Consider the following 16,982-nt stretch of genomic DNA (forward strand, 5'->3'; position numbering starts at 1 on the left):
TTGGTGTTCCTAAAATGTGCAAAACAGCCGAGAATGGGGGCAGATTCAAAGTGAAAAGTCGCAAATTGATAATGTACTGTTTCGATTAAAAACAAAAACAAAACTGGAATAAGCCATGCTGAGATGTGAACCCTTTCAAAAATCCCCATTTCCTAAACATTAGATGATTGTTTGGTCCACCTTTGTGTCCAATTTTAATCTGCAAATACTACTGCAGTTTTGGTTATTTTATTCATGGATGAACGGGTTTATCATGTACAAGAGTATAATTATTTCGACTTATTCCTTTTACACCAACTTTGAACAGGTGTAATTGTGTGTGTGTGTGTGTGTGTGTGTGTGTGTGTGTGTGTGTGTGTGTGTGTGTCACATTCACTTCACGTCATTTATATTCAATTCAATCCAAAATCACTTAAGTATTTCCTCTTTGTTTTTCACTAAGTTGCCAAGGATCATTTCTTCTTCTGATCACCTCGAACCAACCTCGACTACTCCCGATATTACAGTAGATTTCAAAATGAATGTTTGATCGCCTAGAAAAATGACGGCTACGAACATCGAACATTAAAGGCACAAAATTAAAATGCACAGTGGCATTAATATTTGTGCATCCGTACAAACTGACTTCTGGTTATTTTTTTTTATTATAGTCAGTTTGAACTTCAGCTCTTGAACTTTCCTATAGGGATAACCTCTTTGGTGTAGTCGACTTCAAAGGAGTGCTGGTAACTCTTTGTCCAGAAGGTAGTTTGCACCTACAGTCCAAGACTCGAGATTACTGTCTCCTGTTCAAAGAATTATGCAGTGCAAATGCATGTTGACTTGTTCCGATTCACAATTCCCTGATCTTCACTTACATTGCTAAAGGGATATCTTGATATCTCATTTGATTTATTGCAAGTATCTTTTTTTTAGATTACTTGGATATGCCCGCATAAATACTTCCAAAACAAGATTCTGTCAATCAGTCTGTCAATCACTAACAAAGTACTTACAGTGTATTATGATTTAGAAAAAAAAGATACCAGAATGCACCTTCCTTTTTAATGAACATAATTTTCCTGTTTCTCTTCATTGTCTTTTGTAAATCATATTGGTCACATGCAAACATGCTCAGTCTTGGGAAAGGTGCATTCCACTATCTTAGGTTAATCATACTAAGTACTTCACTTTTTTGCGGCCGTACATCCAAGTAATCTGAAGAAAAAAATAATCGTCGAAAAATCATTATGAAATAATGTTATAGCACATACTTAGATATAAATATTTCGTAAGGAACATAAGGAACGTTAAGGGAACCACGATTCACCGCAAGTCAACATACATCTGTAATCCATGCTTACCTTTGCAGAGAATCTCCAGGGAGGGTACGAAGTAAGTGGTGCACACGTACCCGATGACTCCGCAGAGGTAAAAGGCCGCCAAAAAGTTGACGATGATCCCGCCGTTCCGGCGTTGCTCGTTGGTGAAGACACCTTGTGGGAATTTGTTGATCCCCCTCTCGGTGCAATTACTCTCTCCTTCCTCCTCATCGTCGTCTTCACGGTCGACTTCGCGTGAAAATGATGGATCGACGTCGACTCCGTCGATGGCTAGTAGATGCCTTGATTCAAGTCCTACGTATATTGATTTTGATGTAAATTGCAAAAGAAGTTTGAAATAACTGCTAACTAATAACATCTAAGTTTGCCCTTCCCTCCCCCCCCCCCCCCCACCTAACATGGTTAATATTTTGTCGAAATCCTTTGCGTCCCTTGTATTTCCAACTCTAAGAAATTCTAAAGCTAATCATAAGAAATGAAGTCATGTTGATTCCATAGGAATAAAATATAGTATAATATCTGACACATGGCACTTGCATGCAGAAGTTACATAGAAAAATGTAAATATAAATAATTGTTCTTCGAAAGATATGCATCGGGTAATAATTTCCTAAATATTAACTGCCATCATAGAAAAATAATGAGCTCGTTAAGAATGCAGTAAACCTTGATGGTAGAGAAAATGAAGTATAGAGGGACAACGGGAGAAACAAATACTGATAATGTTCATCAGATCATTTTTATTTCCTTGCATTGGGATGGTATAGGTTTCAAACCTCAGAATTGCATTCATGGTACGATAACACTGAGACGATATCAACCGGCTTATAGTTTATGACGTACTTTACATAAATGGTGTACTTGCTTTTAACCTTTCCAAGTCCTCAGATAGCCGGAGGGCAATCTCTAATAAATTTACGTCAGGCTCAACAGAGTTTCTAGAGACATATTGTGCGTACCTTATTGGGCCGGTGTATATATATCATATATATATGGTTTAGTTTCGCATGTACAATATGAATATAACTCTGACCCAATCCATAGGATACGAAAGACGATGATGGCATTTTGTTTTGGTGTCAGAGCATGGGATTGAAGTGCGATTTCGCTGAGGATGTACGCCTCTAAAAGCCTTCCTCAGCAGCATCTCAAACCCTTCCGATGGGATAATGTTCTGTATGTTCCCTCTTCGCTAGTCCTAATTATCATAATGTTGTCTGTACATCCCCAGCTCCCTCAACAGAACTAGTACGTCGCGCACAAGAAGGAGGTATATGGATTCTGAATAATCTATATGGCGTCACAATCGAGACACTTATGAACTATTCAAAATAAACAACTTAAAGAGATTAATATCAACACATGAAAAAAAGGTGCGGGCAATGGATGTGGTTCCAAAGAATGAGTATCTTACATAGACCAAAGTGTAATTAAATGATGCATTGTTTGCACGTGTGTGTAAAGGTATATATATATATATATATATATATATATATATATAATATATATGTATATATGGTTTTGTTTTTTCGTTTTTTCGTTTTCGTTGCTCTTGCGCTTTTCCAAAAAGGAGGAACAGTAAGAGGAATAACGATGTCAAAGCTACGCACCGATTTCTCCTCCCTTTCTCATATCTCACATATATATCATATGTATATATATATATATATATATATATATATATATATATATGTGTGTGTGTGTGTGTGTGTGTATATGTGTGTGTGAGTGTGAATATACTGTATATAATTGCAATTCCCACGTGACGTGTGGATTTTTCTATGCTGGAGTGTGTGTGTACATACTTCTCTGTTTCATTTTCTGCACGTTTCTCCCTGTTTTTCTTCGAGTTCTTCTCTTTTGAGGGACTGATGACACTACACACAGGCTTTAATCCTTTTTGTGCCAATGTGTACAAATTTCATACATATACCTATGGACAGGTAACTAAAGTGGCACGCAAAAGGTTACCTGGTATTGGGTTCGATTTGGTTTCTGAAAGGGATTCCATGCATTCTTTGGCTATTTAAATGATCTTTTTTTTTTTCCCCGGGTCACTGGCCCATTACAATCATAGTAACATCCAAGCTGTAAATATTACTGGTATGTTGCCTAACTATCTACTCACGTACGGTAGTCTCTTTGCCCTTCTTGTTCTGTCGTATGCCATAGCATATCGCATGCATTAATATACTGTATTGCTTGCTGTGTTCCAGATCTACATGGTGTATACTATGCTCAACAAATGTTATGAAACATTTGTAAAGTAGAAAGTAAATGTGAAATGAGATATTCGTCGGGCATCTATGTATCTAGTCATGTGGATCCATGACAATTGCTCCTGCAACAATTGCTCCCATGAAATATCTGCACACTATATGAGCCAAACATAAAACCTACCCACAATACAACCCTCACCCTAATCCTAATCCTCGCATCAAAAGAAACCTAAAACCCTATCACAACAGTAAGTAAACACTAAATCCTCGGAGAAAATAAGAATAAGACCGGTACAATAATTGTCGCAGGAGCAAATGTCGTGTCACCGGTTATATTTATCATTTTCAACATCAGCTTGGGCATAACGGAGTGGGGAGGGTTGGTCAAACTATTGTCGGTTTATTCCTACACCTATTATAATAGTATCAGATTATGCCTTAAGATACTTATCATTATACAGTATGATAGTCATTGTTTTATCATCATAGCTCTTATTCTTAATGACTGTATTTGCAGTCTTACAATACACATTACATTGTCTGTGAGCCCCTTGCATATCCTTATTTCATGTATAGATGGGACGAATATGAAGCTTACTCTCCCGTATAGATTTGTCCCCGTCTAGAAAACTGCCTTTGTCTAAAAGCATGCGCACCCAGCCCATTTAATCAAGGGATGGTGCCACCTCTTTGCCCAATTTTGGAGCTCGGTCAATTTTGAAAAAAAAAAAAACACACTTAGGTTTAATGGTCCCGAACTTTTACAGCCACCACACTCTCCCCGTGTAATTATCCCACGGTTTTCGCTAAGTGCTCTTCTCCATCCGAAATGTTAATTCATGCTCTCACTCGGAGGTAGGCGGACGAGATCATAATATCATATCTTCCTAACACCAGTCCAGAATTGTGACTTCACAACACGTGAAGAACGCACTGTACGCACTTGGGGATAATGAAGAGTTACATGCCTTCGTACCACCCGCGAGAACTCAACCCGCCTTTGGAGAAGTCCTAAATATTTCAGCATCCAAGGCAGCCATCGGTGAGATATGTGATGAAATATTTATGGCATTATTGCACAGAAGCCTCGGAATTTATCGAGACTCTAAATATTTACACTGATAAAGAAATGAGGAAAGACAGGAAACAAACTTTAACAAACACACACACACACATACACACTCACTCACACTCACAAACACACACTATACAAAAGGAAAACAAAAAAACACTGAAAATGAGAACAAGAAACATTAATTTTATGCATTAATACAAATAATCTCAGAAACAAAGACAGGATTCTTTTAAACAACGTGGCAAGAAAGAGGATGATTACTTGGCTTCGTGTGAACGAAAATTCTATGATGTCAAGTACAGCCCGTCACATGCCCATGTTAGTGTGTGGGTCCTATGACCGGCTTGAAACACATTAAAGGTATAATTTACCATTTGCAGATGAAAAAAATCCAGCTTTAGTGCTTCAAATAGTTCTAAAATGTGAGTTAGGGATAGAAACAACCAATTTAAAAATATTAATCATTATAGTCAATGTCAAGTATATTGTTAAATATAAAAAATATGAACAATACTTTTAATAAAAGTGTTTCTAGACTAAACCATCTACAGTTATGGTGGAAAAATAGATATCTCCTTATATTTTAGGCTTTATTGCGAAAGTTTTTATATGGAAGGATGTTTTGTGATACAATTGACCTGCACATATGCATCAAATGTGATAACTTGAACATAATTTTTTTTTAAAAATCACTGCTTCCAATGGTAAACAGTACACCTTTAATACCGCTGTGCAGTAATGACAAAGTCCGTAACTGCTGTCATTTAAAAAAACAAAAAGTTATCCTTGATTGAGTATATGGTTTGATAAACGTGAATTAATAAATGCTTGAATGAAAGAGATTGTGATGGGTGTACATTATGTATACGTAATTGTCCTTGTATAATTATATATAGGTGAGCAATGCTAACGAAAACAAAAACAAAAACAAAAGAGAAGTATCTAAATGACATGAGCAATCTCCATGACAATTTGAAGAATAATCGGGACTAAATGTAGCGAAGAATCTGCAACGCTTTCCTGGGGATGATACGATGTTAGCATTTCGGTTGTATATAATCATATAGGCCCCAGTCTCGACGGCAATTACTTCAACTTGCTATCATTGCAAAATATGCCAACTAAATTTTGGAAGTCTTTATGTCAGGAGATCTGATCAATTTTGTGAGGAATCTCTTTCGGGAGGATGGAGACAATAACAATTATGGAAAACATTAATTTTCGCATGAGTAATATTAGTTTTCGTTTAAGAGAGAAAGACATATTGAGCAGTGCGTGATGCACACAATTATGAATCCACAATAATGTGGATATTGACTTAACCTTTAGACTAGAGCACGATTTGACTCTGCCCCGTACCACATAAATAGTAATAATAACAATATGGTTTTAGCTACCCAGGGTAGACTCCACGGTGTGAGAGCTATTCTCCCACTGGACCTTGTCTGTTTACCAAAATTTTTAACGATCCACAAGTGATAGCACGGAGTTGTTCTATAGCTGAAGTTCTCAACATATGAAAAAGAAACATCTCATCACCACACTGCATAATAAAGTCACATAACCGTTTTAAAATCGGAGAGGGTATAGAGTCGGTTTACCAAAATCTTTAACGACCCACAAGTGATAGCACGGAGTTGTTCTATAGCTGAAGTCCTCAACATATGAAAAAGAAACATCTCATCACCACACTGCGTAATAAAGCCACATCACCGTTTTAAAACTGGAGAGGGTGTAACGTCTGTTTACCAAATCTTAAATGACCTATGAAGGTGACAACATGCACGGAATTGCTCTATAGCAGAAGTCCAACGTAGTCATTATGAAAAAAGAAATATCTTATGACTACACTGCGTATCAAAGTCACATCACCATTTTAACAATGGACGGGGTATGAAGTCTGTTTATTAAAATCTCTAACAGTCTATCATACAAGTCATACAGCTGGGTTCCAACAAAATCGTTATGAAAAAGAAACATCTTATGACCCCAATGGATATTAGTCACAATCCGTTTAAAAAACAGAGGGGCATAACAGGTATGAAGTACATTAACCATTATCTTCAATGAAGTACAAGTGATGGTAATGGATTATTCCTCTAGTTGAAGTTCAACATGATTATTATGAAAAATGACTACACTTCATTTCAAATTCGCATGATCTTTTCTAAACTGCAGGGATAGAGTTAAAGCAGCTCTTACACCCTTAATCAATGATGCGTATGGTCTTAGTGCCTCCTCGGTTTATGCAATAAGTAGTCCAGCGGATATAGAGCACATATAGGGTGAATCATGCACATTATGGTAAAAGCACCATACTTGGTACACATGTACATGATGCCAATACAAGTCATTTCTGATATGGAAGCCGCTCTGATTCTGCCTGTTGCGGCCGTGGCGGCCATTTTTCAAAATGGCCGCCATGTGATATAGCAATGATGTGTATTTTGGAAACTTCAAGTCCGATTGTCGTGATTCTTGTACCAATGTATAGGTTTTGAGGGTCAAGGATTCCAATAAAACAATTTGTGAGAGGATAAAACCATGGTAACCTACTTATTAGAGGCCATTTTGAAGAAAGGCATGGCTGCCGCTCTACATTCTATTCATATATCTTTAAAACCAATGGATGCATCTTCATGATTCTGGTACAAAAATATGTTTTTGAGGTTCAATTATTTATATGGATACATCTTTTCGTGTATACAACCATCACATCCGATATGTTTTGGCTGCCATTTTAAAACATGGCCACCGCAATACTATACTGTACGTCTTTGAAACTAATTGGGTCAATGATTTTGAACAAGCATTTGCTGATCTGAATAGAACTAACACATCTCGTTTTCAGGTCCATTTTGATAAATATGACTGCGACACTACATAGAGTATACACACACACACACACACACACACGCACACACACACACGCACACACACACACATTATATACAGTGTGGCATAGAATTAATGGAAACGCAAGTTTTCGCAAATAATTTGCACATTTGCATTACTTTATGCAAAAATGAATGACATAAAGTTATAGAGAATTTATCTAGAAGAAGAATGACACCAAAATCATCCGATTTGGTTGAGTAGTATTTATTCTACAGATGTTTTTGTAAAGACGGGTTGAGCGTAAATTTCTTAGCTCAATTCAACAAATTTCAGCGTCGAACAAAAGCCACTGCCTTGGGAGACTAACAAAGAATTGAGGCCGCACATCACAATGTGGAATGCTTGAATAGGATTATTGTCGAAAATTCACCTTCAATTGTTGGGTAGTCTCCGTTGCTGAACTTTGATAAAATAAAGTAAAAAATTAATGATCAACAAAAACATGTCTAGAAAGAAAAGAACTCAACCAAATTGGACAATTTCGTTTTGGTTTCGAAAAAAACATTCCTTTCCGTTTTCTGAGGGGCCACCATATATAATTATTATTATATATATATATATATATATATATACACCCTCACTTGCCATATGTATTGTCCCATTGACAAGAATCGTTCACCTTTTATTGGTAAATGAACCTCCTTTGTTGTTGCGACGTTTAGTTCTTTATTTTTCATTGATTGTTGTTGATTGATCATACCTCTATCACATTCACTATTCAAGTATAGGTATTGAACATCACATAAATACAATTGTTACATAACTGGAATACTATAAAGATAATTATGTTGAATATCAGTTAGGTAGAGTAAATGGTGAGAATGGAATAGAAGACTTTCCCCCCAATTTTGGATGCATAGACAGGAGAGCACAATAAGTGTAATGTCATAGTTTCCAGCCACAAAAACATGATTATTGCAGTCTAATAAGACCTATTGATTTCTAAAGTTCTCAGGTCTTTTTCATTATTTCATAGTATGACCTTGTCAAAACTGTTACACAAAATTATAAGGAATCACATTAAGGAATCGAATGAGCTCTGACAATCCAAAACAATTATTGTTCCTGATCATCCATTGATGAGCAGTGATGAACGTTAATGCATGATTATGTAGATGCAGGTGCGCTTTGGAGAATGTCTTCAGTATTTCTACTGGTGCTGATGGTAAGTAGAAAGATCGATATACTGAATATTTCATTCTGCAGTTTTATCTTCCAATAATTATGAATCCCAACATTTGTATTTCTTTGAGGTTTTCCTTAAATTCATAGATTAGCATATTTTTTTTTTGTAGTTTATATTTTGGATGGGTGCTGTTATGTTATAAAATTGCGTTGAAACGCCCACTGTCCATTTACCTGAAGAAGTTGCTTTTGAATTATGAAACCTTAATCCTTATTCCATATGAGAATGGCAAATGCATGAAATATATATTTGTATAGTTTCTTTGGGGTTAGGGTAGGGTGAAATTCAGTTCAAGAGGCTAAAATCATTGATAAAAATTAATGCATATAGATCAACTATAACAAGTAATGTATTCAGAGTAGAACTACACACAGAAACAGATGATTTGATTTTTCCTTGTTCTTGTTCTTTACAAATTACTGTACATCAAAAGGTAAAATTCACAACCACAAATCCATTTAACGAAAATGTTTGTCACATTTCTAGAAAAAAATGTACACATAATTTTTTTGCTTTACGTCTGTGAAGCACATTTACATAAAATGTTATCTTTTTAAGTAATTGGTAATTGGGTTTATTTGTAGAATAACATGGCTTCAAAAGCAAAGCTCATTTCAACCGAGACAAACCAGCTCCCAGGAAAGAAACAGATTGGACCAAGTACATCATATTCATATGTCAAGATGATGACACAAAAAACCTATCATGTCCAGCTTTGTCTAAAAGAAATGATGTTGGTATAGGATACAAAACTTTGGCAGAAGATCTGATTTGTTTTCATGAGGCTGATTCTTTACCCACTACGCTGCAAATTACAATTAGATGTAAACCTATAAAGATGTATTGTATACTACCTATTGTATTTACTTTATCGTTTGATGTATAAGATTCAGTGTAGTTGTAAGTATCAGAACAGCCTGGTCAATCATGAATTTTACAGGCATACATAATTGTAGTATGTTTACATTTTATGTAAGTGACCCAATAAGCTTTAGAAGTTTTCTCACACTTAGTGTCATATTTCCAAAGGAAACAGATGTACTATATTGGTTGGAAACTATGATTTTCATTCCATGGTCCAGGGACCAGAGAAAGCGAGAGTCTATATTTCTAGAAACTGTATAGTCGTGAGAAATATGTACTTCAGGCAGGAAATTGTGAAGATCACAGGCATACATAATTGTAGTGTGTTTACATTTTATGTAAGTGACCCAATAAGCTTTAGAAGTTTTCTCACACTTAGTGTCATATTTCCAAAGGAAACAGATGTACTATATTGGTTGGAAACTATGATTTTCATTCCATGGTCCAGGGACCAGAGAAAGCGAGAGTCTATATTTCTAGAAACTGTATAATCGTGAGAAATATGTACTTCAGACATGAAATTGTGAAGATCATGTTTTTCACATACACTGTACACACATAAATCCTATAAAGGAAGTTGAGCATATTTTCCAAAATGCTTCCAAAGTTAACTATGCCCAGATGTTCCACATTAGAATACTAAAAATGAGTGAATAAGTAATTGTTGAACTCTAAAACAAACGTTTACACCAGAATCAATCCACAATGGGCATCCCGCTTTCATAACACTCGTACGCTATATAACTGGAGGGAGGCCATATTTATCAAATGGCCGCCAAAACAAAGGATGTGATGAACCTATTCACTTTGCTAAAACATCATTAAATTGAAAACCTTCACCCCAAAACTATACTTTTACACTTGAATCGTGATTATATATCTTTTGAGTTCGAAGGTATACAATATTCATTTTCTGTTGTATGGCAGCCATATGCATTGAAATGGCCGCCAAAACGTAGGATGAAGCGATTCATATTCACTTACAGTTGAATTTATGGGAGTCCTTGACCCCAAAAACATATAAGTTGGTACCAGAGTCATGACCCTCTGTCCATACGTTTTAAGGATATGTTTTTATCTAACATGGTGGCCATATTTTTTTCAAAATGGCCACCAATAAGTAGGTTGCCATGGTTTTATCCTCTCAAAAATTATTTTATTGGAATCCTTGACCCTCAAAACCTATACTTTGGTACAAGAATCACGACAATCGGACTTATAGTTTCCAAAATACACATCATTGCTATATCACATGGCGGCCATTTTGAAAAATGGCCGCCACGGCCGCCAAAGGGAGAATCAGAGTGGCTTCCATATCAGAAATGACTTATATTGGCATCATGTACATGTGTACCAAGTATGGTGCTTTTACCATAAAGTGCATGATTTTTTCTATATCCGCTGGACTAAAGTCCCTCTATGGGTATTTAAATTGGACTGGGCACCTTTCCGAATTAGAGGCATACGCATCCCTCTCCCTTTCCTTCACTAATCCGGTAATTGGTTGATTAACCGACTTAACTGATTTAGAAAATGATTTACCTACATGCATAATAATGTATTTTAGAAAATGAAACATTTAGCATAACTAAAAACGATTGTGTGGTTTGAGACACCATGGGCATTTGCAGATATTCTTGTATGGATGTCTTTTTTCCCCGGTCGATCCATATTAAACATGTTAAACTGCGTTAGGAAGAGATTGAACATATCTTGTCTTGAAAGTCTTTCACATGCTCCTGCCTCCTGTCTTGCGACATAGGACGTGTAATTGCCACACATACCATGGCGGATCCAGAGGGGGTCGCAACCGGCGCACGCCCCCCCCCCCTTTATTTTTTGTTAAAAACAAAAAAAAAATAAGAAAAAAATGATATGAAACCCGGAAGTGGCACCAGAAATATTATTTACAGAATTCCTGGATCCGCCCCTGCATACTACAAAAATTAAGATCAAACCAAGCTTTTCCTTTCCCTGCCAATCGAGACCCCTCCCTCTTTCGGTATCAATTCTTTAATTTCAAATCAGTTGCATGACGTTACGAGTGTAGGCCTACATCAATACACTTGAAATCAACAAGATCTCTTTTGCGTGAAGAATGTGTTGCATTGTATGACACGAAATCCATTGCTGTTACAAGAACCTTAAATGATATTCACAGTACAAAAGTAGGGCTATGAAGTACTTGATACACATTGCATGTACGTATGGTTTGATACAGTTAACTGGCCCCAGCCATGGACTTCAAATGACCTCCTTTTCATTGTTAGCTGTCCTGTCACACAGAAGCGGAGCAGGGTAAGTGGCAATGTAATAAAACGACTAGGTGTCCTCTCACACTTCCTGAAGGTGATGAACTCAATTTTGCTCCGTCACGACGTCAAGTGTTATCACATTGGACCATCGATCTAGCCTGATTGTACTTTCATTCTTCCGTCCATATCTGTCGTTTGTCTGTGCCCATCTACTAATATATCTCTTTCATTGGTCATCACACTCCACACTGGGGCAAACAACGTTTGCTTTATCTTTGCACGTAATCACAAATTTTTCGGTCAGTGAAACAATCGACGTATCATACACTGTAGTGTAGAACGATAAGCAAGATTACAGAACATGAGTGTGTTTTATATAGGCATGTTCAAACAGTATTCCATTTTAAGAAAATACCGCTTTTCCTTCCCCTTCAAGGCATAATTTACCATTTGCAGATGAAACAAAAACCCAGCATTAGTGCTTTAAAATAGCTCTAAAACATGAGTTAGGGATAGAAACAACCACTATAAAAATTAAAAGCGGTAATATCGATGTTGAGTATTGTTGAACATACAAAATGTGAACAATAGTTATAATAATATTTCCAGACTAAACCGTCCACAGTTACGGTTTATTGAGAAAAATACAGCTATCTCCTTATATTTTAGGCTTTATTGTTAAAAAAACAAATTATGTGATAGGATGTTTTGTTGTACAACAGACCTACACATATGAATTAAAATAAAATGTCATATCTTTAAAAAAATTTAAATCACTGTTCCCAAAGGTAACAGATTGTATATTGCCTTCCGGTCCTGACCAGGATGGTATGGGCCCATGCAGATTGTTTGCCAGTGCAATAGTGATCAGAATGATATACGTCTGGGTATCTTTAATTCCAGTTTTAATTTCAATTTGTTTTACTTCTCCACTTTTACAAATGAAATCATTACGAGAATAAAAAAATCAAAGATATTCATATCAAAAGGCAAACAAGAGTCCTAGAAAGAAATAGATAATATCATGTGTGTGTGATATACGTGCATATATTCCATCGTATCTTAAAGACATAATTGACCATCGATTTACAGATGAAACAAAACCCCAGCTTTAGTGCTTCAAAATAGTTCTAAAATGTGAGTTAGGGATAGAAACAACCGAAATGTAAACCTTTGAATCAGTATAATTAATGTTAAGTATTGTTAAATATACAAAATGTGAACAATAGATATAATACAATTGTAACAATGTTTCGGTTTGTTTGGGTTTTTTTTACATGGTAGGATGTTTTGTGATACAACTGACCTACACATATGCATCAAATGTAATATCTCAAACATTCTTTAAATCACTGCTCGCAAAGGTAAAGTGCACCTGTAATGAATGCAGGTTCAGGAGATCGTTATCGATAAGCAATGCGCTTGCCTGGGATAACGGCATCTGGGATATCATAATTTCTAACAATTCTCCCTTATTTTTTACTGAAATTTTGTCTTCACAAAAATAAACAACGTGAACTTCCGAGTATTTTCAATATCATTTGACCGAAAACAAGAGAGTGATACGTTGTGAGAAGACTAGGTTTTTTGTAGGATGATTTAGAAAATTGGAGAGAAGAACTCCTACTGAATGAGTTCCATACATCAGGCCCATGATGCCATATTTTATCTTTGACCTCTGGTAAATTTAGGATTTTTGAACTAATAGTCTTTTGCAAGACGGATAGGATGTGAATGAATGCTTAAAAAAAAACCCCGTAGGTCCTTATCTTTAAACGTTACGGGGAGCTGATTATTAGCCTATCTCTAAACATGAATATTGCGCTTTTTCCATGTAAGTACAGTGTGATGTATATTGGAGATTCTAAAGTTCTTAAATTTTGAAACAAACATTCGGTGTGTGCCGAGTATTTAAAAACCAGCGAAAAGTTTTACCGCACGTTTTTGTAATGACAAGAGAGAGTTGATTTTGCTAATACACCCATGCAATATGATAACAGTAGGGTGTATAAGGTAATAAGAGTACATTATAAAGAAGTTGAAGAGTGTTTTTACGAAGATATTCTCGAACTTTCCAGAAAATCTTGATATCCTTGACAATGTTGAATACGCCTTGTGCATCATGATAGGGCCATGTTGAGAATGTCATCAGCGTTATGCGTCTTTGCATCATCCTCATTTCAACTCGTCTCAAAGTCCTTTTCTTGCACTGTTTGGCTCTAGAAACAACTACGGTAAATTATCGCCATATGTCCGGAATATTAGAATTTAAAAAAAAAAAAAAAACCTTCAAAAAAAATGGAGATACATTTGACCAGTATAGACTGTTTATGAACTTGAACAGCACTATTGTAACACTAACACGAAAGCCCTCCCATACACGCATAATTATAAATACAAATATATATAATGTATATGTATATAGATATATAAGGCAGACTGGTAGTTCTTTATAAGAAAAGCAATAATGCTTATAGGACCTAAGTATTGGAACAATCATCCCCAGGGTATAATTTACAGCTCGATAAACTCTATAGACCAGCAGACAGCAGTAACATAATTTCCATGACTTTTAACCTTGCTTGTTGGTTTGTTTGTTGTTTATGTTTTTTTAATTCCATATAGTTGCGTCTTTCACAAAATTAAGCATTCTTGTGGTTACTAGAGCTGCCTAGTCCTCGGAAACTAGATCACACATCGTATGAGTATAGGTCACAGGATGCGGTTTTGTTTTTGACATTTCAATGGCTTAACACGTGACTGGAAATCATGCTTCTGTTTTCCAGATGCTACCAATATTTTTATCCCCAAAGTGTCACCCTTGCGAAGTCGAATCAATGAAACTTAAGACCTTTGGGATTACAGTGGCTTGGATGCATTTTTCCCCTGGTATAAATACCCTTTCTTCCTATCCAAACCAGCGTGTCATGTATGCTTTTTTGTCAAACAGCATGTTTGCTTTTGTATACCTGGTAATAATCACTTATTTTAAAACTTTTACAGTTCATAATATCGCTTTCACATAAATTCGAACGTGTTTCTCATTCTTTAGCTTGCTTTGTGACCCCGTGATATTGACATTCTGTTAATTGTATTATCACGCCATGTATTTTTCCTTTTTAAATAATGTCCTGGTTGTATATTAAGTGTATAGGTCCCCTGTTACAACTGTCCCAATTGTATATTTATTGTAGGTCCCCTATAGTTAAAAACTATTATGTCTACTTTGAGAGATACAAGTAATCAATTGAAATGGAATGTGCTGTCAATTCCTCACAGTGACCTTACAGGAATACATGGAATATATGCGGCTGCCAGATGAAACTAGACAGATAAAATCAGTACACTGTATGATAAGGAAACCTATAGTCAGGCCTCTTTATATTGGTTACTACGCGTTATTCATACAAGCATTTGCTTCAATGATAAAATTGTACAATAACAAGCACACGCTCGAGTAAGCGTGTATGCACTTGACTGGAGACATAATAATCATCAGCTTTTCATGTGGATTTAGGAGCATTGCATTCTATGCATGTCTGATTCCATTGTCATTGCATTTCTGATTCATTTGTTTTCCTAATGAACAAGTCTTTTACTGGAGTTAAATACTCCCTAAATAAAACCACGGGAGATTGAGCGAGCACTTCAGCACATGCCGGTTAGAAACTCAGCCACTGTCAGTGAACAAATTCAAGTGTTGTAACAGTAACCAATAAACATTTAGAAACATAAGCTTTAATAGCGGTTTGTAATTCCCGTTTGCACGTTTGTTTCATTGTCTATACAAACAGCAGCATCTTAACCTTTTGCTAAACTCGTTCTATGCCAATGAATCAAACGTGTACAAATTTAACATACAAACCTAATATGGTCACGTAATTGATGTAGTATGCCAAGGGTTAATTTTCGGTAATGCCTCGACATTGCTAGGCGTATGATAACGGTATCAAACATTCCCTCATAACATTTTACTACAATCTGACAGTGGCATACAATCCTACCTTGGCTTGGTTCGTCCGACAACTTTGACGGGAGGAAGTGAAGATCTTGCCGGAGCTTCGCCCCGCTCTCTCGAGGTCCTCTTGACAGTCTTGAGAGGTACACGGAGCCCGAGGCTACACAAACTACCAAGGCGATGGCGGATTTTACCAGCCTGAAACGATACAGTTTTCTGCTGCTGCTGCTGCTGCTGGAAGCTGCCATCAGGTCGGGAGGTATAGCGGAGACTGAGGCGCGGTTTTCAGGTTGAAATGAAGAGAAACATTGTTGAGTCGCAGGGACTAGATTACAGTGTGGATATCCTTCGCGATTGGACTATAGTGTAACATAGTGCACACGAATAAATTGCAGGCAATGCTTCAGTAAACTTGATTACACTTTTGGTCATAAGTGGTCATTCTGTTTGACCCATCAGCTCTCGCCTTCATTGTCAAAAAAAACCCTGGTCATTCGCTTAAAAGAAAAAAAGAAGAAGAACAGTATCCTAATCCGTGGCGCCTTCAAAATAGAGCTTCAATGGAATCGAAATATTTCATCCGTTGTTGGTGTAGGCCTACATACTGTAGCGTATGCAGTCTTGACCATTAGTCAGTTGATCAAATCATATATCTGCATCACTTGAGTTCACTGAGGTAGTGACTTGTCAACGTTTCTGTATAATAACATGCATATGCCTTGTTATTACTTTTTAGTATGCTTGCTTCTAGAGCGCCAAGTAGTTTTTTTCCTTGCAACGACGGAGGCTGCGTCAGGGAACGTATACCTGAATCTGTATCATAGATCGCTGCGTTAGATTTAGACAGAACGTGTTGTCTCATGACAAGCTCGAGTGTAATCTATGATGACCTTAATTTGTGAAAGAGACACAGCTAGCTCATTAAATATCTATCAATAGACGAACGCCGCCAGGGTGAGTAGTCGCAACAGTCGCCTGCTTTGACAGCCGATTGCCTGCTCTTGTAACTGCGATATTATTAGACGAAAAAAAAAACACCGACGGTGAATGGTAGCACGATATTACAACATTATACTGTCATGCTGAGCAACACAAGCGGGAGTTCTACCGCTTGCCGAGTCTCGCTGTAAAACTTGCCATGTTCAAGCAGCACCCGGCGCAGTCAGCAGTCGAGCTGTCGAGATCAGACTTTCGCAGTGGCATTA

General features: G+C 36.7%; 1 protein-coding gene across 1 annotated transcript in view; it reads right to left on the reverse strand.

The window, feature by feature from the left end:
- LOC139729579 (sodium/potassium/calcium exchanger 5-like) overlaps positions 1–16,945 on the reverse strand; it is a 22,204-nt gene extending 5,259 nt beyond the window's left edge. Inside the window, exons 1-2 of the mRNA XM_071640502.1 lie at positions 15,824–16,945; positions 1,344–1,616 (exon numbers count right to left, since the gene is read on the reverse strand). Of these exons, the coding sequence (XP_071496603.1) occupies positions 1,344–1,616; positions 15,824–16,025 (475 nt within the window). The 5' untranslated portion in view covers positions 16,026–16,945. The remainder of the gene's footprint in view (positions 1–1,343; positions 1,617–15,823) is intronic.
- Between the last annotated feature and the right edge of the window lie 37 nt (positions 16,946–16,982).

This window comes from Diadema antillarum, unplaced genomic scaffold, assembly GCF_040938485.1.
Source record: "Diadema antillarum isolate AM-2024a unplaced genomic scaffold, OU_Dant_1.0 seq00000247_RagTag, whole genome shotgun sequence".
NCBI lineage: Eukaryota > Metazoa > Echinodermata > Echinoidea > Diadematoida > Diadematidae > Diadema > Diadema antillarum.